Raw genomic sequence first — 23,428 nt, 5'->3', positions numbered from 1 at the left:
GGCTCTGAATTGTCAGCACAGAGCCCGACGCGGGGCTTGAACTCACGAACTGTGAGATCATGACCTGAGCCGAAGTCAGAGGTTCAATCGACTGAGCCCCTCAGGTGGCCCTATTTTTATTTACTTTGAGAGAGAGAGAGAGAGAGAGAGAGAGAGAGAGAGAGAGAGAGAGAATCCCAAGCAGGCTCTGCACTGTCAGTGCGAAGCCTGAAGCAGGGCTTGATCCCAGGAACCGTGAGATTGTGACTTCAGTCAAAATCAAGGGTCAGACACTTACCCAACTAAGCCACCAAGGCGCCCCAGAGAAGTGCATATTTTTAACATGAGATTTTCCTGCTTTATAAAATGATATGTGAGACCCATAAAACAGGGCTATAAGCTGTGCTTGGCTGGTAAGCCTGCAAGTATGCAACTTCCGACTTAGACTGCTTACTTGGGCTTGACTCCATTTCAAGAATTTTTTCCAGAAAAATCTCCATTTCATGTAGATGTTCCAATGTATTTTTACAAACCTGTATTAAGTATTCTTTCTTAAATCTCCCATAGTTTTTCATTTCCAGTTTATTTTAGTGGCAACTCTATTTAATTCTTAATTAAATATGCTATATTTTTCAAGTTATTACATTTTTTTCTAAGAGTCAACTCATGAAATTATTCATTAAATTGGAAGGGTTTTGGGTTTTTAATTTTTAGATTCCAAATGGGTAGGATCCTTATTCAAGCTTTTATTAATTTCTGGCTTATTGCATTTTAGTCAAAGGATATGCCTGTAATGTTTGCCTTTTGGAGTTTAGTTAGGTTGCCTTGTGGTCTAAGTACATAGCCAGGTTCTGTTAATGTTCCAGAATTGCTCAAAAGAGAAGAATATTCTCTTCTTCGGAGGGCAAAATTTGCATTACACAGACACACCTACACATACTCAAATACACACTCATTCAATGTCATTCAAATTGCTAATTAGTTTTGTCTATGTCATCAGTTCTGCCCCTATTTATAGTATTTCTAAGTTTATCCTGAGATAGAAACTTTGCAAGAAGTGTAATATCCTAATAAAAAAGAAAAGAAAAAGGAAAAAGTCCCAAGTCCTTAGGTCACCATTAGTGGTGTTTAGCAAATATTTCCAGTTAATTCCCTTCTGAGCATTAGTTGGATTCTACTTCCCAACACCCTTTGATGTTAGGCACAGCCATGTGACTGGCTTTAGCCAATGAGACGGTGAACAGGAATGACCAAAAAAGTTCGAGAATCACTATGTGGTCCACTGTATCTCTTTCCCTTGCTACCAGCTGTCATGGAAATACAGACAGGAGCCTCCCCCAGGCAAGACTCCTCAGTGAGGGTGACAAAGAGGAAACAACCAGCCAACCCATAATGGACGCATCGCAGGAGTCAGAACTTTTATTTTGTCACATGAAGCCATTGATCTTTGGGGGACTTATTTATCATGGCAGTATAATTTAGCCACTGAAACAGATTTCCACCCTCCCCGAAATAAGCAATCCACAGAATGAGAAAACCAATCAACATGTGAAAAATACATTATCTCACAACTTAAAATAAAAAGAGCCAAATAAGCCACCATTTTGTCATCAATCATTTTAATAAAGACTTTCTGGGGGGCGGGGGGGAGAGTGCAAGCGGGTGAGGGGCTGAGAGAAGGGCATAGAGGATCTGAAGCGGGCTCCGCGCGGGCAGGCTGACAGCAGTGAGCCCAATGTCGGGCTCAAACTCACAGATTGCAAGACCATGACTTGAGCCAAAGCAGGAAGCTCAACTGACTGAGCCACACAGGTGCTCCGGTAATGACTTATTAAATAATGCTCAATATTGGTCAGGGTGTTCTGAGATGGGCCATCTCATGTATTCCTTTCAGTAAACCTTGCCTGAGAGAGCTATTATTTGTGTATAAAGGATTGTAGCAAGTTCTTGTCTTCCACATGATACTCTCGCCCCTAGGAATCCAGTGTGGTTTCCGTGTTCATGATACAGTGTGCATACGAGGAGGAAACAACCTTCCTAAGAGGGATGCTGAGGCTGTTTTTTTTTTTTTTATCTCTATTATTAAATGAAGCGCTGACCTTCCTGCCAGTAGAAAATGGGATACTGGTACCCTTTGGGAGGACTGGCATCATAATTAATTAAATGTCATCTGCGTTTTCTTGGGCTAGAATAATTATTGAAAGCAAGGCTTTCGAAGATTCATGTAGCTCTTATATTTGACCTTTACAGTAGCAATGATGACTACAAGGAATGGGGTGGGGGGTGGGGAGCTGCTTCTGAATGCCCTTGAAAGAAAAAACACGCTCAGGCCTTGAAACTCTCAGCTCTGGTCACAGTCAGAACAAGAGTGATTCCAGGGTGGAATCACGTACTTCATGCAATTGCAGGCAGACCCCAAGTTTAATTTGTGTGCTCTGTAGAGTTTTAAGTTGAGATCACGGGCTACCCAGATCTCTGATATAAAATTTAGGACACTGATCAGAAAGAAAGGAGTGGGACCTAAGACTTGGAACAGGGATCTCTGGGTAGATTCAGAAAACAGAATGTCTGAGTTTCTGTCGAATCCTCTCAGATCTCCCTGAGATCAGACAAGACCAGCTTGAAGACCTGGAAGAACCACAGCCGGAGTGGCTGCCTTGAAGGGGGACGCCTATTTTCAAGATCTACTCCCACCAAATTTTGCTGCCTTGACCCCCATGATTACGATCAGATCGGCGCATTCCAGGAGAAGTTTCAAGTCTGGTAGGAGAGAACACAGAGAGGTGAGACGCTGCTAATTTCTATCAGTGTAACCTTGGATTCCAAGGTGCTAAAACAAGGGAAAGAGAATGTAATATTGGCCGAGGATGCTCTTACTGAAACAGCTACTCATTACCACAAATTGTTTTTATTATCTTGGCTTGAGTAGTGAGAAGTGGCTCAAACAGTTTGATCTTTCGCCGAAACTTGGATTCAATATGGCCAACTATCAATAAGTTAAAGATGGTAGACTTCCCCTGGCATAACACAGAAGAAGGAATTGCTTTGGGAGACAGGAATGTTGGGGTTGAATTTTCATGAACATCCACCACAACTATATATCCCAAGAGGACCTAAAAAGGATTCCCCTCATTAAAGCAACAAGAAACCATCTTCAATTCATAGATTCTGTTCTAGGGTCAGTTTTGACTCCTATCAGCATAAGCTGGGAAGTGGCTGGAGTTTATCATCCATCCAAAGGTGACAGCAGAAGACTATTTGGAGCTGTAATTGGTAACCAACACACTCACCGATAGGTCTGAAATGCCCTGGATTACGTGTGCATGTGTCTGTTCTGTTTAGTCACTGCTTCGATGCCCTGTTGTCACCCTAAGTGACCTATACCTGCTAAAATCACAACTGGGCAAGCATGAACTGGGCAAGTAACTTAAAACCTCTGTACTTCATTTTTCTCATCTATAAAAATGAGAATCCTACTACTACTGATATGAGGCAAAGAAATTAATAAATAAAGTGCCTAGAACAGTGTGTGGTGGTGAAGACTTTGCACGTGTGTAAATCTGCTGTTGTTGGAGCCATGGTGAGCTTACGTAAGTGACGGCCATCAATTTCCTTACCCAGCTAAGACTTAACCACAGGGAGATCAGAGTACAGTCAGCAATAATTCACTGACCAGGAATGACATATATAATAGTTTGATGCCACGTATGAGTATTCACAAAGGCAATTATTTGGATATACTCATGTAACTGACCTCCACCAGGACTTACTTCCAGTTTGTAAGTCACGGATCCCTAGGCATGGAGTTTCTGGCAGCAGACTAGGGAGGGGCCCCGCCCCGCGGAGATATCCTCAAATGAGGAAACACCTTCTCAAAATGTGCCCTGGACTAGCACTACTCACCCTTTCCTGCATATATGAAGCACCTGGGGCTTTGGTTAAAATGCAGGCTCTGGGGGGCACCTGGGTGTCAGACTCCTGATTTCAGCTCAGGTCATGATCTCACTGTTCGTGAGTTTGAACCCCACATGAGTATAGAGCCTGCTTGGGATTCTCTCTTCTCCCTCTCTCTGTCCTTCTGCTATGTGAGTTGGCTTGCTCGCTCCCTCTCTCAAAATAAATAAATACTTTTTAAAAAATGCAGGCTCTGAATCAGATCTGGGGTGGACCCAAGATCTGGCATTTTAAGCAAGCTCCCAGGTGATCCCTAATCTGCCAACGGAGCGGGCGGACAGAGGGGGGCATCCGTGCGGGTGATAAGTATCACCCTTGCTCAGATAAGTATTCGCAGCTTTAGATGTTTCTGTTGGTCAAAAGTCCCCTGGTTATGTCAGTGGACACACCGATACCTGTAACTTGATGAGATCGTTAAAGAAGGTTGCAGGCTTCTGGGACATCAGTTTCGGGACCTTCTGTTTTTGGCTTGAAGTTCCAAGTGCTTCTAGCTCACACTACGCCCTCTACTTCATTCATGCAGCCTGTGGGCCAGCATCTTTCCTCACACACAGGAAAGAGGTGCGTGTCCTAGCTCACGAAGCAGACCGAGGGCAGGCTCAGAGCGTCCAAACCAGTACCCAAATGTGCACGAAGGTGAGGCAGACGTGAGCACTCTTCTGAATTAAGCTTGCATTTTAGCCTTCTAGGAGATTGCGAACAGTAACAGAGGGGTCATGATCGTGACTAATCAGCAAGGGACAAACCTGTAATGAACAGGCAGCCGAGACGGGGAAGGCGTGGATGTGAAGGTTAACGACAGGCACTTTGCTAACTGTCCCACGCGACTGCGGCCACTGTTTTGTTCTCTGCAGTTCAGTAGCTTGTCTCAAAATGAACCCAAGGTGAACCCTGCCAACCATAGAAATAAGCAGGTTCACACACAGTGGCCCCATAAATCCATTCAAGGTCGAACTAAATGGAGTCAAATGCGCACTATCCAGACAGAGGTGGGTCTAAAAACAAACTACGGACCTGTTAAGAGATAGGAAGTCATTTTGAAACCCATTTGCTGGAATTCCCCGACATTCTGCGCCTTTGAGAGGCAGAAAGGAAATCGAGGAGAAAGAAGGCAAGGTCTGCCTTGCTTTCAAAGAGGGCCTTCTGTTCTTTAAAGGCAGAAACCCTGAGGGAAGCTTGCAGGGGGAGAGGACGGCTTCGGCACCTGCGAGTGGGGCCCTCGCAGAGGCCACAAGTGGCTGCAAATGTCTTCCGGTTTCACTGTTTTGGGGAACTATTTGAAAAGCTAGCTGGATTCATTCCAGATGGCCACACGGCTGTGGCTGGTGGAACTATTAAAATCCGGAGAGCAGTCAAAATAGCCCTTGGGTCTTGACCGGGGCCTTATCCCCCAGTGAAGGAGGCTGCAGGCTCAGAGGGGCCCTGAGCCGCAGAGAGAAAACAAAGATGAGGGGAGCAGAGGTGAGGGGAGCAGAGCCCACAGTCCTTTTCAAGCCGCCTTTCTCAACCCGCTTCTATGAAAGTGGTAAGCTCTGCAGCTCCTTTTTTGGGTACAGCTACTTTTTGGGGTGACTATTATATTAGTTCTTCCAAAGACGGTCCATAACCAGTTCCCAGAGGCACTGGTGAGAAGGTGATTCCCCAAGTGCAAGGTGTGCCTGAGGGTGCTGGGCTTAATTAAATGAATCCAGGGGCCTGCCTGGGAGGGCTCCAGGCTTTTGGGTTCTGGGTCCAAGGAGAGATCCTGGCAAAAAGCATCCAAGAAAGGGGAAATCGGGTTCCAACTGGTGTCCGGGCCAAAGTCCCCTCGGCTGGAGAGGCTGTTGAAATGGGAGAAGAACAGGGAGACCAGGGAGGGTGGAAGGGAGTTAAAGTGACAAGAAAGAGCCTTTGCAGTCAAGGGCCAGAGGGGAAGCCATGGGCATCGGGCACAAGTTCTGGTTTTCTGTTTACTGAACCCCGAGCCCATCTGCCCGCACGGTGCACGCACACACACACACACACACACACACACAGTCGCCGCACTGAAGGCAAACTGGCCACAGGCCCGGATGGCAATCCTGGCCCCGACAGCCTGCCTGGTCTTGTGTCCTCTGGAAAACCAGCTCTGCACCCAGGCTGCATAGGCCTGGCTCCTGCCGGCTCTGTGTCCAGGAAGTCCCGCTGAGCTCCCTAATCCAGGGAGCTCACTGTTAGCCGCCAAGGCACCCCACTCCCGAGGAAGCACCTAATGAAAGCCTCATGTGTCAACACTGGCTGCACAGACACACTTAGGCTACTCCAGCCGGGCCTTGAGCCGAAGGTATGACCTCACCATCGGGCAGACCGGCAGGGACCCCAGAAAGAGAAGAGCGGTGTGTGGGCCAGACCTGTTCCTAATCATGGCCAGCTGGGATGGAGGGAGACACCCCCGGCCACCAGGGTCTGCGGGCCCCAAGGCACCGTCATCTTCCAAGCTAAGAATCCTAAGCTCCAGCCCAGACACCCCATTGTTTTGGCATTATCCCCATAAAAGTGTCTGCCATTCCAGAAGTTTCATGCCAGAGAATAACTTAATTCAGTAAGGCTAAATCTCTGTGGAGAACTCCCAGTTACAGAAGCTAGAAAGGAAGGATACAATTAGGACCTATTTTTTGTTGTTGTTGTTTGTTTTAACAGAAGCTCAAAAGGCCCGTTTAAGAGAAAGCCGCTGAAAAAACAGCCCATCCATAGCCGGAATGCAGTACCCCAGAACTGTCACTTAGCAGCGTCACTTACACAACTCTTAAAGACACATTTCAGACTCAGAGTGGGCCTCTATTGCTTAGTTCTTTTCACGCTTAGGCAATTAATAGACTGGGTAGGAAATTCCTTCTCCGTACACTGCTGCCCTGTCTTAGTATGTTCTGTATTAAATCTTTTGTAGGAAACAAAACGGAACCTCGAAGAAGATGAGCTTCAAATGTAAAGAAATTCAGGGCGCCTGGGCAGCTCAGTCAGTTGAGGCTCTGCCTTCAGCTGAGGTCATGATCTCACGGTCCATGATTTCGAGCCCCACATCGGGCTCTCTGCTGTCAGAACAGAGCCTGCTTTGTATCCTCTGTCTCTCTGTCTCTCTGTCTCTCTCTCTCTCTCTCTGCCCTTGTACGCTCTCTCTCAAAAATAAATGAACATTTAGAAAAATCTAGAAATGTGTTTTTACCTGATGGAATCCCTGCAAAGCGGCTGATGACCTCAGCTTTTGTTAAAGGAACTAATAGAAAATCTCTGCAAGAGAGCTGTGAAGTTCTTTTAACTCCTGGCAAGTTCTACCTAGCATTGCTGGCTGAGTAAGATAAGTTGTAAATAAACTGGTGAAACTTGAAAGCTCCTAAACGGAGTCCCCAAATGGAAATTTGCCACCCAGCACACCAGATCCCCTGGGGCTCCAAGACCTCAGGGAATCAGGGGAAGTTTGGTCGAGGGAATCAGGGGAAGTTTGGTCGACAATGTAAAAACTCCCTGTGAGCTGAGACACAAAGAACAGGATGGACTGTGATGCGGATCCTAAGATTTCATAGGAGTAACTCACCCACAAGAACCCTGGCTCGTCTTTTTATTAAACGTAACTAATTCCATTTGCTTCTAGTCCATTCCACTTAGGTTTTGTTACAGGAGTCGTGGGCAGGGACTCAAAAGTGCAAAATCTCAGTTCCATAAACAGAGGTAGAAATGAAGATTTCTATTATTTTAAGAGGGAAACTTTTTCTGGAAATGTGTCTCTGAGATGATGATGAGCGGGGGAGTCAGTGGAAACCAGACTTTGCTATACGATATGTGTTTGGCTCCAGGTTTTCAGTAATATCTAAAGCAAGCAGCTAAATATAAAACAAGGTCAAAGGGCACCTGGTGGCTCAGTCGGTTGAACATCTGACTTTGGCTCAGGTCATGATCTCACGGTTCGTGGGTTCGAGCCCTGCATTGGGCTCTGTGCTGACAGCCAGCTCAGAGCCTGGAGCCTGCTTCAGATTCTGTGTCTCCCCCTCTCTCTGACCCTCCCCTGCTCACGCTGCCTCTCTCTCTCTCAGAAATAAATAAAATATTTAAAAAATTTTTTTAAAAATAAAAAAATAAAGCAAGGGCAAATCAGGCCCACAAGGACGTGATGAATCGCAATCGATCAGAGTTGTGAGACAAGACTGGGGCGGCTCCTACCACTGAACCCCCCGAAGAAACATCCCTTTCCTGAACCAGAAAATAAATGGTCACAGCCACGCTTGGTGGTTGGCACTGGGGTTCATTCACCATGTGGCCACCCTTATTATCAGCCTTCCGGCAACTCCAGCAAGGCAACAGGAGAGAGAACTTTCTTCCAATCAGCCTGCAGGCCAAGCAAACACCTCCCTACCACAGTCTTTTCCTCTGGAGGACTTCCTGACCCCCTCCTCCACTTCCTATTTTTACTTGTGTACTTGACGCTCTACCTGAGAGTTTCAATGCCCACCACGCTGGACCCCTGAGACCTGGGATCAAGCTGCTCTTCAGAGGGGGAGAGTGTGTGCCGAAACAAAAATAAAAATAAGGCTTTTTTCTGGGACCATTGGTCAAGGCAAAATCTAAATGCTGGGAGGGTCGAGGTTTTTAGGGCAGGAAAGAACTTTAAAGATGTAATGTGTCATTTTTTTCGAACTTCTTTCAAGTACAGTGAAGCCTCACTCCCCCTACCACTGTGAGGTTGTATATAGAAACCCAGTAAATAAAACAAAGAGAAAAGAAGCTATTATGCCCAGACAATGGCATACGATTTGGCCACAGAAAAGAAAAAAAAAAAATACTAATACGTGCTACAATATGGATAAACCTTGCAAACGTTATGCAAGTAAGAGAAGCCAGTTACAAAGGCTACACCTTGTAGGATTCCATTTATATGACATGCCCAGGGAGGAAAATGCACTGAGACAAGTAGATTAGAGGTTGCCTAGGGCTTGGGCCATAGAGGGACTGAGAGGTGGCAGCTAAGAGGTCGAGTTTCTTTTCGGAGTGGTGAAAACGTCCTAAAATTGATCATGGCACTGGTTACCCAAGTCTGTGAATACGCTAAACACCACGGAGTCACACGATTTAAGTGGGTGGATTTTATGGCGTGTGAGTTCTAGCTCAGTAAAGCTCTTTAAAAGTGAGGGAGGGGAGGTGGCAAGAATTATGGTAGCCATTCCACCAGTCCAGCCTCCTTCACCCTGCTCCATTGGCAGTCTCAGAAGCACCTCTGCAGGCCCTGGGGACTCCGTGGGATATCGTCTGCAAAATGCTGATCTAGCCCTCAAATGTAAACCAAGACACGAACCCAAGTCTTTTGACTCCAAGTTCAAGGCCCTTTAAAACAAAGGTCGCGCTGAGGCACCTGGGTGGCTCAGTCAGTTAAAGGTCCAACTCTTGGTTCTGTCTCAGGTCACGATCTCACAATTCGGGAGTTCAAGCCCCTCATGGGGCTCTGCGATTGGGGCTCTTGACAGTGCTTGGGATTCTCCTTCTCTCCCTCTCTCTCTGCCCCTCCCCTGCTCACACTCTTTGTGTCTCAAAATAAATAAATAAACTTGGGTGGAGGGGGGGAGAGTCTTGCTGACAAGCTGGGGCTCATCTCAGGGGCCACGCCGCGTGCCGGGGTCTCACCGTCCATGTCCAGGCGCTGCATGATGATGGCCAGCTCCACCTCGCTCGGCATGTACCCCAAAGAGCGCATGGCCATTCCCAGCTCCTGCTTGGAGATGAAGCCGTTCCCATCTCGGTCCAGCACCCGAAAGGCCTCTCGGATCTCTACGAGGGGGAAGCAAAGAAAGTCCGATGGTCACATGGCTTGGTCTGTGGCACTGAGATTATTGGTGAGAAACAAGGAAGAGAAGGGAAAAAAGAAAACCAGCTTCGGAAGGCCCAGACCGTCCTAAAATACCGCGGCCGGTGCACGGGTGGACGGTGGTCCCAGCTGAACTTGCATTCAGCTTGCGCTAACTTGCGTTAACTGAGGACACTGACTGGGCAGGAACGAGCTTAGGAGAGAGCTGCCTCTTAACTTGGGCCATTCCTTTGCAGGAAAGGAGAAGAGATTCCCCTGTGCTGACCAGTGTTTCAGCTCCCTGCCGCTGTGGGAGAGGTGCAGAGGGCTCTTCCGACCTCCCCGGAAGACAGGAGTTAAGTATCCTGCTGTTTTTATCTCATGCCTCTAATTTACAGCTGTTTCATGGCTATAAACAACCTCAGATCGATAAGAGTGTCAGAAAAGCCCAAAAGGATCTTTAATCACATCCTCTCCAGACCAGCGGAGAACTGGGCTCCGCTATCATGCCACTTGGCAGGTGATCGCCCGTCCCCTGACCCCCAACCTGAGCTGTTCTGCATTCCACCCAGAGCCTCTCCCTCTGGAGCCCCTGCAGCCCGTCAGTCCCGGGCCACACATGCCACCACCACAAGGCAGGGCACGGGGAATTCAAGACCGGTGTCTGGAGATGACAGGCTCGTCAATGGGATCCGAACAGCAGACTTGGCCGGCTTTGACTTTTCATCAATAAGGCCCGGGCAAGCCCAAGTATAGCAGCTGCCAACATCCATCATGCTGTTCAACAAGTAGTGGCCATCTGTCCCCGAGGAGCACGGGATTCAGTACCGCAGAGAACGAACAACAATCCACTGGGCACCATGGCTCTCCTCCGGAGCCCTAGGCGCCAGCCCGGAAGGAAAGATCCACGCGGAAGCTTGCAGGAACTCCTCCAGCTAACACCAGACACTGGCCCTTACTTACCCATTTGCCTACTACTTCTCGAAATATCTGGCTGTGCTCCCGGCGAATACCTCGAGCCACACCCTTCCCCAAACAAGCTTGTCCCTTCCCGTTGGCACTGACTTCCTGTGGCTGCTGAAACAAATCACCACGAACGTGGCGCCTTGAAACAACAGAAATTCATTCCCTCGCCATCTGGAAGCCAGAAGCACGAAATCCGGATCACTGGACCAAAATCGAGGTGTGGACGGGGCTGTGCTCTCCTGAGGCAGAATCCGTCCCCTTGCTTCTTCCAGCTCTTGGTGGCTGCCTGTCACTCGTTGGCTTGTGGCCGGCTCACTCCAGTCTCTGCCTCCGTGGCCCCATCACCTTGTCGTCTCCTGTCTAGGATCTTCCCCTGCCTCTCACTTATCAGGACACATATGAAGGCATCCAGGGCCCACCCAGGGAATCCAGGATAAGCTCCTCATCTCAAGATCCTCAACTTACCATCAGCAAAAGCCTTTTATCCCCAGGAAATATTTACAGGCTCCAGGGACAAGGACCTCGTCCCTCTGGGGCCCTATTTTCAGACTGCTGCACTATCCCAGACAGTATTTCCACCGGAAACGCCTTGTCTTCCTTTTACTTGCCCCGATCGTGGCAAGTCCTTCCACAAAAGCATCTATGCTCACCACGGCCAATGATGATATGTTCCCTCCCTTCGTGCTACGGGTCAGTGGGCCATCCATCTTGGTACTCCCACCCACACTCGGAAGGGGGCGCTACCCAGAGAGCTGTCTCATGGAAGACCCTCCCTGCACAAGTAAGGATCATATACAAGTAGCAGATTCACCACGAGTGTGGATTCTGCATGCCGAATGCTTTCTGAGAGTGAGTGTGGGCTCCAGCAGACAGAAAACCAGCCTGTGAGCTGTGAGCGACCCTAGGCTCCTGGCCAGGCGCATTAGCTAATTAGGTCCACAGCCAAACCCCGAGGCCTCAGATTGTTCATGTGTAAAATGAACTGGGTTGGCCACGAGGATCCCTAAAGTCCTTCCAGGCCTTTTCTGGGGATCTGTGGACATTGTTAAAGCGTTTAAGAGAAGAACAGGAAGCCTGTGTTCTCCTTCATACCCTATTAATCTGCTGTTCAAACGCCCCTCTTTTTTTTCCATTGAGGATAAAGAAAAAATTTCAGTCTGGTCCAAATTCTGAATCAGGGGTTTGTCTGCACTTCTAGGGCTTTTCTCACCAATGAAACATGCCCAAGATTCCCTAAGGCGGCCATATGTTTTCCTACCAAGTCCCAGGTGGCCTGGAAAGAGCTCAGAGCCACAGCTCAGCTTGAGGTCATGGCACTCGGCACTCAAGGACAGTGGGGTAGAGACCACAGCCTCATATGGCCTGAGCCCAGATGCCAAGGGCAGGCAGATGCAGACACGGGGTCTCCCGAGGTGGGAAGTCAGTCTGGCTCAGCCCTGCAATGGGGGCAGGCTTCTCCCTCAGCCTCCATCTCCCCTTCTGAAAAATGGGTTGGGTTCCTGCCTCTACATTAGGCCTCTACTTTCAGAACTGGCACAAAGCACGCAGCAGTAGAAAATGTCAGGTGATGACAGGGGCCGAGCCTGGAGTCAAAGAAGAGTCCGGGGTCCTAGGGAGGCCATCTGGATGGCCAGCTTCGGGCTGAGCTCTGCCCCCTGTCCTTCTTTCCCAAGTCACATCTCCACCCTCCTTCCTCTGACTCAATCCTGAGCTCCCTGGCTATTGCGTTCACTCTGACAGGGCGATCACCTTCTGTTGACAGGGCCTGGCCTCATTCCTGGGGTCCCTTGTGTGTCCTAGACTTTACAAATGAACAAGCCTGTGTCCCTACACTGGATGCCCCGGAGAGGCCGGGCCAAGGATGCTTGTGAACTTGGCCTGGAAACAAGGGCCTTGATGGGTGTGCCTCCTGTCCCCTACCTCACTGCCTGGGCTACTCAACAGTTGTCCCTGGCCTTGGGCCCCTGCCATCAGACAGCGTCCACCCCGGAACTGCCCTGTGAAGGGACAGGTTCCCCCGAGGCTTCAAACCCCCACGGTTTGCCCTTCTGCCGTAAGTAACCAGGCCAGCCCTGCTCCAGCCTAAGCCGGCACAGCGCAGGTCACATCAGCTTAGAGTTCTGTGCTTCTGTGCCATCCCCCACCCCCAGAAGTGGGACAAAGCTGTACTTCTGTTTGCCCTCCTGGCTCCCAGGTACAGTGTGTGTGTGTGTGTGTGTGTGTGTGTGTGTGTGTCTGCAGAGGCTCACTAACTTCATTTTCTTTCAAAGTAACAGAGAGGGACCAAAAAAAAAGTACAAAACTAGAAATCCATAACGGGAACCTCTGGAGATTTAATCCTTCCAGGGTTGGGAAAGCCCAGGCAAACAAGAAGCTTATTAGAAGGAAATGGGTCTTGCAGCCGAAGACATGTGATGTGTGCCTCGTTTTATTTTTATTTTTAATAGCAGAACAGGGTGTGAGAAATATGCCCATAAAACCCGCGGAGACCCGGGCGCAGGCCAGGACCCCCTGCCTATGGCTACGGGGCAGCCTGCTGGTGACACAGAGAGGCTCTGGCCACTGGCCACATCCTTGGGAAGTGAGAACCGCAGATTGAGTTTCAGGAGCAACCCAGTAACATGGACTGCTTTTCCCTGGAATTTATCCCTTCTCTGGGCTAAAGTCCCCGGTGCCTCAGAATTACATAAGTGTGCTGTGCTTTTGGTCTTTACGTGCATTTCATGCTCACACAAGACGGGCACATGAGGCAACAGTATACGATTCTGCCACCTCCAAGATGCCTTTGCAGGCCACGGTAGAGGGGACAGTGGCGGTGACAAGAGCCTGTTCCACTGCCCGTTTGCGGGGTATGAAAGTGAACGCGTAAGTGCCCCTCTTCCCTGATGTCCTGGGGCCAGGCAAGGTCTGGACAAGAAATCGCGCTGCTCTAGAGCCCAACAGATTTACTTCTCGTTAAGCCAGCAAGCGTATTTTCTTAAAAATATCAGAGCCACCACTGGACCACTTGCCTCATAGGTACTAGGCTTTGGTCTCCTGACGCTGCCTAGGGACATAGCCAGTTGGGCAAAAACCCCAGCAGAGGCCGGGCTATCATACAGAACGGACTCGCCCATCGGGCCGCCCCAGTACAGTGCGCCTGAGATGATGACATCCCGACACCAGACACCAGCCAGAGTCCACAGGCGTCAGCTAGCGTTCTGGCCTTGAAGAAGTAGCGGAAATTCATAGTGCTCATTTGCAAACTCGCCTCGGTAATGAAGAACAACAGTTTTTCCCATCTCAGTCCCCGTGAGATGCAAAATCTGTTTAGTCTCCCCAGAAATGTGTCTTTAGGAAGAGTACAGGCTTTAGCCACAAGAAGTGATCGCTCTGTTAACGAGCCAGATGTGTTCTGTCGATAGACGTCACTGAGAAATGGCAAAACCGGAGACAGGCAGATCCACAAGGCAATTATTAAATACCCACATAAGTGGACCAGAAAGTACGATATAGGAGCCTCCTGGTCTTTATTCAGGAGAATTAAGCTGGGTCGATGAGAAAAGAGATTTCGAGGGCTTTCCACCTTCTCTGTGAAAGACAAACGAATACTTAGAGGTGATTAATACAGTCATTCATTCAATGCAGAGTTGCTGTTGACTTAATACAGGCCATCTGCTGTGCTAGAACAGTTAGGTAGCAAAAGGAACTTTCCAAGCTATGAGAAGATTATAGCCTATTTGGGGAGACAGGGAGGTAACGGGATCTTAATACCAGAGAACGGAAAGAGCAATAATCCAAATCCACACAAAACCTCTTGGACGTCCTTCCATACAAGAGAGATGACTCTTTGAAAGCATCACACCGGAATTGTCTGACATTAAGAGATGAGGGCAAGATGGCCTTGAGAGCCTGCAGATGAGTTGGGGGGGAGGGGTTGCCACCGTTTGCCAACGGTGGCCTGTGGCCAAATCCAGCCCCCCCCCCCCCGCGTTTTGTAAATAAAGTTATTTTGGAATGCATCCATGCTTGTTCATTTACACACTGTCTGTGTGTGTCATACACTGTTCCTACTGCTTCGGTACCACACCTGAATTGAGAAGCTGTGACAGTGACAGTTTAGCCCACGAGGCCTGAAATAGTCATGCTTTGGCATTTTATAGTTAAACTTTGGGAAGCCCTTGCTGTAGGTCACAGGGAGCCCCTCGGTGGTTATAAATTAAAAGATAAAACTAAAAAGGATCAGATCGATTTTTTTTTAATGTTTATCTTTGAGAGAGCGAGCGTGAGCAGGGGAAAGGCAGAGAGAGCAGGGGACAGAGGACAAGTGGGCTCTGTGCTGACAGCCTAGAGGCTGACATGGGGCTCAAGCTCACAAACTGTGAGATCATGACCTGAGATGAAGCTGGACGCTTAACTGATTGAGCCACTTAGGCGCCCCCGGATTGGACTGATTTTTAAACCAGCATGGCTAGCAGGGTCTGGGACTTTTCTGAACAGTCAGCCAGGAAGGCTCAGGTTTCCAGAGTCTAGGAGAGGGGGCTTGGAGGATGATGCTGGGGTTTCTAGTTGGCCTGATGGGGTGAGGACCAGTGACATTAACCGAGAGAGAATTCAGGAGGCGCACACTTTCAGACAGGGAAGGGAAGGATCTTAAAGATAGCCAGCCAGCCAGGTCTGGTGAGCTTCTGGAAATATGGGACTAGCTATTGCTGACAGTAATACTTGAGTACCCAACCAAAACGGAAAATGGGAACAGAATGACCATGAAAGGCTATAAAACGCCGGTTCGATCCCGGTGCGGGTTTTAGCGTGAATGAGTTCCAATTTAATTCCGTTCAATCAGTCCACAAATACAACTAATTGGTTTCAATAAGTCGGAGGCAACAGGCCACAGAGAGGGCGGCAGGGTGGGGCTGGGTGCCTTTTTGTATGACGTCCTTTGTTAAACTGAATTCCTTTTCTTGGTGATCTCTTCAAAGGGCTAAAGGTAACTCCTGGGTTGTTTGCTGTTTAGGGTGTGACTGCATCCATTTCAACAAAGCGCTCATTCATTCTGGGCTAATTCCACAGATTCAGATGGTAATGAACTAGGAGGGGTCCCAACCCTGGAGGCATTTCTCTTTTGCTTTGCTCTTTATCTGTTTAAGGGGGGTCCTGTTTCAGAGACGATGCTGAAAGGACGCAAGATTTACTGAGGAAAAGAGAGAGTGCACAGGAGATGAGAGAGAGAAGTTGAAATAGAAAACGCCTGGGAGTTACACAGGGGAGGAGACACGTCGCCTGCTGATGTGTTATGATTGCAAATCCATGTTTTGAAAGCCTGTTTGTGGCTTGAGTTCATTTTGAGATAGTTTTGAAGTTGGAATATTAGGACCCTCTTATCCAACTCTTGCATCTGAGGTGGAGGGGACCACTGTATCCCTGTCACCGTTATAAGGGCAACAGTGGCCATCGCGCGATGGACTTTTCCATTTTAAAAACCAAGAGGTGCTGCCAGCAACTTGAGAGTATTTGGTCTGGGCAAGGCTACTCTTCGCTGCTCTAAATAGCTCTCCAAAGACCCTGGCACACCTGTTCCCTCCATGCCAGGCTACTCTTGGTTGGCGGTGGTGCTTAAACCGTGCAGCAGCCTCAAGAAGAGGTGGGGCATCTCCCCGTGATCAGCGGTGCAAGCCATGTAACAGTCCCTGGACTAACAGTCTTCAGAGCAGCTTCCCCAGCAGCCAACACGAGTAGGGTCACCTGCTAGCTACGTGCCCCAGCAGCCAGTGACCTAAGCTGGCAGCGCATACCCAACTTTTAGGAGGAAGGATGGACTCTACTGAGAACCAACTCATAGAAAGGGGCACCTCTACCTTTGGGCTTTATTTCCCCTTGGCCTGAACAACAGCATCAATAATCTATCCCTAGTTTAGGGGCATTCTCCTGTAGGCTACTGGCTCATGAAAGGTTATTGTTATAAATGATAATTCCCACCATGAGCCTGATTAAATAAGTTATCAGCAAAGGCAATCTCAGGATCTAAGCATAATCTGTCTCAAACAAAACAAGGTGAGCCCTAGGAGAGCCTGGAAGGAGGCTGAGAATTATAGTTAGTGCAACAAAGAGGGCTTTCCGGTAGGGGGCAGTGTGGGCGAGGGGGCGAAAGGGATATACTCTCCCAAGAGAGTTGCAGCCCAGGGCTCCCGTTAGGAGGCACCTGCAAAAAGATACGGCTGGTGATAGTGGCCATCCTTCCCGGGCAGCGTAACTGCCTCTCTGATCGAAGTTTAGAATCCAGAGTTGAGCAGGGCTCCGGTAAGTCCATCAGCCACACACTCACCCTGAGTCACTGGGAACCCGGGAGCGGAGAAGAGCCAGTGTTGAAAAACTTCAGAGGCCCTCAAAGCACCCAAGGCTGGTTGGCCAGTGATGTGCTGCTCATACTGCTCATCTCAGTTATCCCCATGCTCTTGGCCTTTTTTCTTACCTCGTGGTCCAAATGGCACCTTGAATTAAAAAACAAAGCCAAGTCCTCCCCTAGCTGGCATTCAGAAAGAAAAGCATCTCAGTAACTCCGTAGGGGGTGAAACTAGACAGAGACTCTGTATCCCCGGGTCATGAAAAATAATCATTTATTTTCGAAAATTGGGTGGCACGAGGTAGTCAAAAAGTTAAGGGCATTTCTAAGGGGTTAGGAGCTGGTACAGAGTTTATCTGTCCCTAGACTTTACACCTGCACAGATAAAGCAGAATTGATTTTAGCATGCTAGTTTGCTTAAGCTGATGGAAAATTCCCCAACAGTAAAAGAGCAAAGCAAATTAGAACAGACACTAACAAGGAAAGCCCATCCCAGCCAGGGGCACACTGTGTTGGACAGAATGTTCCAGGCAGGGCTGAAAGGAAAATCATTAAATTAGATGTGAATATGCATGAGGGTGAGAAAGGCTGGAGGGTCTTTATACAAAAAGACATGCTGATGAGTGAAGAGAGAAAAGGAGGGCAGTTTCTGTCTTGAGGGGCTCTGGACTTGACCTCTGGGGTCAAGACCAGAGCTAGACCTGCACAGAACGAAACATTTCGCAGGTTACACATTCGCGGACGCTCCTTGTGAAAATGGCCCGTAAGTGTATAAAGAAAAAAAAATAATAAGCTGATTCACCAGCCAGCAATAGCCATGGTTAACATAGCAGGGCACTTTATTCCAAACTTTTTACATACAGATATTCTTAATGAAATGTGAATCATGCACTTTCTATAGCTTTGTAGATTTCTCCCATTTAACACACAACCATCTCGATCTTCCGTATAGTTGATTAGTCTTTAAAACATCACTTCTGACGGCTACATGGTGTTCCATCAATCATATATATGCCTATAGCTCAACTGGGTTCACCATACTCGTAGCGTGGGAGGGACATTTAGATCACTTCTACTCTTAAATAGTGCTGCCTTGGAAATGTTTGTATGGAAATGTTCATGTGTTTTGAGGATCATTTCCTTAAGATGATATCCCAGGCATGAGCTCCTGGATAAAGGGCAGGAACATTTTAAGGGGCTTAAAACATGTTGTTACCAAGTTGGCCACTAGGATGCATTTCCACTCACAACACTTCTGATCCCAGCTGGCGGGGGTGGGGTGGGGGGGTGGGGGTGGGGCACCAGCGAATTCTCCAAGTCTCTGGACATCAATCCAGTGTCCAGTGCTTTCATCAACTCTGACACTAACTACTCACAGAGAGTGCAGACGTTACAGATGAAGCCCCACAAAACTGACCTCACTTCAGACACCAGACGCAAGTTTAGGCTACCTGTACTTCTGAATGCCCAGCTATGACATCTGGGGTTCCCAGGGCGTCTGAGTGGTTCAGTCGGTTAAGCGCCTGACTGCAGCTCAGGTCATGATCTCATGGTCTAGTTTGTGAGCTCAGGCCCTGCGTCAGGCTCTGTGCTGACAGCTCAGAGCCCAGAGCCTGCTTTGGATTCTTCATCTCCCTGTCTCTGCTCCTCCCCTGCTCGAGTGCTCACTTTCTCTCAAAAATAAGCATTAAAAAAGAACAGTAATAATAAAGTCTGGGGTTCCCACAATCCCGCCTCAGGTTTGATCAACACTAGAGTGGCTCACAGAACTCTGGAAACCGCCTTACTTGACATTTCCTGGTTTATTATAAGGGATACAACTCAGGAACAGTCAAATGGAAGAGATGCCCAAGAAAAGATACGGGAGGGGGCGGAGGGGGCATGGAGCTTCCATACCCTCTCTGGGCACACCACCCTCCCAGCACCTCAAAGCGCTCACCAGCCCAGAAGTTCTCTAAACCCTATCATTTAGGGCTTCTGTGGAGGTTGCGTTATGTGCGCCTGGCTCGTTAAATTGCTGGCCCCCAGAAATCGAACTCAATCTGTAGCCCCTCCCCTCCCCGGAGGTTGGGACATGAGGCTTAAAGCTCTGACCTTCTCATCGTACCTCGGTCTTTCTGACAACCAGCCCCCATCCTGAAATGATCCAAGGACCCCAGCCACCAGTCTTCCCATTAGCAGACAACAGACCCTCTTTTACCACACCAGAGGATCCAAGGCCTTTGGGAGCTTCCGGGACCAGGGAAGAAGATCAAATATACATTTATTTTATCACAATATCACACTCTCCAAAAGGCAGTATTGATTGTTGCCATCCTCCCTTTCATGCCATTTATATGCGCTGAATCTCAATCTCCTATGAGATATTCCTTTCATCCAGTTATCATTTGAGAGGCTTCGAGTTCCTGAAGTTCAAGGTCCGGACGATTTTATGGAAAGACTTCGAGGAAAGGAAGGCAATTCAGATATTGTCTGAAAAGACTTTCAAGGTAATCACGGACCCGGAGGAAACCTGACACTCAGCACAGACCTGGCCCAGCGGAGGTGGCCGGGAACGCGTGTGTGTGTGTGTGTGTGCACACACACCACTGACACAACAGAGCTGAGGCTCATAGGGAAGGAGGGCTCCCCTGACAAAGGAAGGAGAGGGGTGAGTGGGGGAGAGCTATGCTCCTGACCCCAGACTAGATCTGCTTCCAGGGCAGGATGTGGGGCCGTTTGCCCCAGGAGGAGATAGTGCACCTCCCGTGGCCCAGCATGGACCCCCACAGCCTCATGGGGACAAGCCTGGTGTCTCCTCACAAAAGGAGTCACGTCTCACACAGCAACAGCACCTTCTCAGAGAAAACGAGGCAAATAGCCCAGGACAGAAAGCAGGCGTGGGACCTTTTGGCACCGAAGGCAAGATCACAGGCAGCAAACCGTGTGAAATTTATCTGTGAACAAGATGGTGATAATCAATATGATTAATTTTTCATTAAGTCAATCTGTTTCTGTGTTACAAACGTTAATATCCTGAGATCAGAGAATAATTAACATCTGAGAAAACAGAATCATTCTGTGGATTTAGCACCCATGTGGAGGCCAAAGGAACCAGATCCAAGTTCCAGAAATAAACCAGAGGCAAGCGGAGTGGAGAGCAAGAGACATCCTCTCAAGAGTGGTTCACACTCCATCCTCTTGAGAAGCTAAATTTCTCTTCCGATCACTCAATTCCATTCAATCCAACAAATATGTCTTGGGCCCATCCTGCGTGTCAGCACCATTCTAGGCGCCGGGGGCCATGTCCCAGGAGACCGAAATAGCAACTAGGACCCCGACTGGGGAGAGGGGGACCCACTCTGAGCCCACAGTGGGAGGGGAATGTGGAGGACAGCTTAGTGGCTAAAAGTCAGATTCCTTCTCTGGCCCTCACAGAGGACCATTCTAGACACCAGGTCTTTCTCTTGACCACTGTGATCTCTCCTAGGCTGGAAACAGAACATAACTTTATAACAGAAGGACCAGGAACCAAGCCCAAGGAAGCCTGAGGGGTTCTTATTGTTTTTGTTTTGTAATGAGGAAAAGATTAGTATTTTAAAGCTTATTTATTTATTTTGAGAGAGTGCACACAGGGGAGTGGCAGAGAGATTTCGGGACAGAGGGTCTGAAGCAGGCTCTGTGCTGACAGCACAGAGCCCGACATGGGGCCTGAACTCACAAACGGTGAGATGGTGACCTGAGCCGAAGTTGGACGCTTAACCGACTGAGCCACCCGGGCGCTCCAGGGGAAAGAGTAACTTTTTTAATATTTATTTATTTTTGAGAGAGAGCAAGCACAAGCAGTGAGGGGCAGAGAGAGAAGGAGACACAGAATCCAAAGCAGGCTCCATCCAGGCTCCGAGCTATCAGCACAGAGCCCGATGTGGGGCTTGAACCCAAAAACCTGCAAGATCATGACCCGAGCTGAAGTTGGACGCTTAACCGATTGAGCCACTCAGGCGCCCCGGATTAATTTTAAAGGAAGTACAGCTGTGTTTTGATTCTGGGACTTCATGCTAAGGGAGAAGGCTTTGTGCAGCCCTGCACACAAGGCTCTAGAATGGCCAGGAAGGAGGTCCGGGGCTGAACATGAGGGGGGCTCGGGCCTTCCGTGCGACCCACCACTGAGTAAGGGGGCCCTCTAGGAAGCCCGCACATCCATCCATCCTTAAATGACAATGAATGGAAGAGTGACAGACAAAGACAGCAAAAGAACACGTCATGGGCACCTTCAGAGCAAAAGCCTACAAAAGTATAACACTTGTTTATTAAAACTGATATCACCCTCATGGCCATGCCCCGCCTACTAGGGAAAGCCAGCATAGCCTACGGCCTTTTTATTCTGTCCCATGGTAAGAAATGCATTGCACATCATGACAGATGCATAATGTGGCTGTCATACTCATAGAAGGTGTGCGTACGTGTGTGTATTGGGGTGAACCACATAAAATTGCTTCTGTATAGGTAAAAAATGGTCAAACATCAGCAATTTCTTCTGTTCCCACTCTTATGTAATAGCTAACATTGATTATGTGCTCCGTCTGTATCTGGCACTGCTCTGAGCATTCTTGGTATATTAGCTCATTTTTTTTTTTTTTTTTTTGAGACAGAGAGAAGGCACAAGTGAGCGAGGGGCGGAGAGGGAGAGAGAGAGACAGAGAGAAGCAGGGCTCACCCAAAGTGGGGCTTGAGCTCACCGGATGCAGGGCTTCAACTCACCAGCCACAAGATCATAACCTGAGCTGAAGTCAGGTGCTTAACCGCCTGGGAGACACCCAGGCGCCCCGGTATATGAGCTCATTTATGCCTCACAACCCATGAGGTAGGCTCATGTCACCACCCCTCACCCGAGGCCATGTGGTTGTGTCAGGACAGTGATCTGAACCCAGGGCTTCTGGCCCCCGAGTCTACTCTCCTAAACTTCATTTTCCACCTCTTCGAACACATACTTCCCGGAACAGTACACACCCTTTCTGGAGGTGACACGCTCTGGTATATCTTAGTCTCTTTCCTTCTTTTCGATGCACACCCTGGTTCACTAAACCGTATTCACTCCGCACGAATAGATCAGGGGCCACACTTGGAGGCGCGCTGGCCTGTCCCGTTGTCTTGGTTTCCCCAGGGTAGCCTCTATTTCATTATTACTCTCTGGCACTCACTCTTTTCATCCCATCAGACTCTCTCTCCCCCAGCACCTCATGAGCCTGTCCCGGGACCTCTGTCACCCCTGAATCAATGGCCTCTTCCATCACGGTGCCGGCAGTGGGATCATCCTGTTTCCTGCCCCTCCACTGAGCAATCAGCTCTCACTCACCACCAACGATGCAGTGCACGCTACCCACCTCCATACCACCGCCTACTTAACCACCTTTCCAGAGTTCCAGGGAGGTTGTATTCTGGAAGGTCAGAGAAAAGTCTGGGTTTTGTAGTCCCTACTAATCTTTTGTTTGTTTGTTTATTTATTTATTTTTATTTTTATTTTTTTAAATGTTTTATTTATTTCTAGGAGAGAGAGAGAGACAGCGTGAGCAGGGGAGGGTTAGAGAGAGAGGAAGTCACAGACTGAAACAGGCTCCAGGCTCTGAGCTGGCAGTCAGCACAGAGCCCGACGCGGGGCTCGAACCCACGAACCGCGAGATCATGACCTAAGCGAAAGTCGGATGCTTAACCGACTAAGCCACCCAGGCGCCCCTATTTATTCATTTTTAAAGAGATGGAGAGGGAGGGAGAGAATGAGCAGGGAGAGGACCAGAGAGAGAGAGAATCTCAAGTTGGCTCTACGTTCTGATAGTGGGGCTCGATCCCACGAACGGAGAGATCATGACCCAAGCCTAAATCAAAAGTCAGATGCTCAACTGACTGAGCCCCCCAGGCGCCCCCAGCCCACCCATCTTAACCCCTAATACCTGCTGAATGACAGATTTAGTCCTTGCAGGTCTGAAACCTCCCAGCTGCACCTCCAGCCCAGGGCTACTGCCTGCCCCGACCTCTGCCCTGCCTGGAACAGGCTCGGGTCACAGGCGGGCCCTCCTGGCCAGAGGCATCCACCAGTTCTACAGGCTGACCCAGCAGCACAAGAGGACAGCGATGGCCACACCTGTTTACTTGACTTATCCACGTCAAATTCACCCCTCCTGCGCAATCTTCAACCGAGGCGGGGCCAAGGGCCTAAAAGAGGGTCCGAAAGACTCGAACGCTGCCTGGGCAGCTCAGCCGACAAAACAAAAATCCTCATAAAGCCATCCTCCAAATAATTCATGGCCCTGAGACTCAGGGCAAAATGATACACGGTGGGAGTTGGAGAAATTGGCTCCCATCCAGGAAAGGATTCCCCTTCCATCGTGTAATCTGTCCATTTTAACCCATGGAACCGGTCCTTCCTTTTCTCACATGCAAGG

At 48.9% G+C, this 23,428-nt stretch overlaps 1 protein-coding gene across 1 annotated transcript in view; it reads right to left on the bottom strand.

The window, feature by feature from the left end:
- CALN1 (calneuron 1) overlaps window positions 1–23,428 on the bottom strand; it is a 483,031-nt gene that overhangs the window by 232,486 nt on the left and 227,117 nt on the right. The window contains exon 3 of the mRNA XM_039238081.1: window positions 9,562–9,705. Within this exon, the coding sequence (XP_039094012.1) occupies window positions 9,562–9,705 (144 nt within the window). The remainder of the gene's footprint in view (window positions 1–9,561; window positions 9,706–23,428) is intronic.

The sequence above is a fragment of the Hyaena hyaena genome, unplaced genomic scaffold (genome assembly GCF_003009895.1).
Source record: "Hyaena hyaena isolate Hyena2069 unplaced genomic scaffold, ASM300989v1 scaffold_135, whole genome shotgun sequence".
Lineage (NCBI taxonomy): Eukaryota > Metazoa > Chordata > Mammalia > Carnivora > Hyaenidae > Hyaena > Hyaena hyaena.
This window is presented reverse-complemented; position numbering and strand designations above follow the sequence as displayed.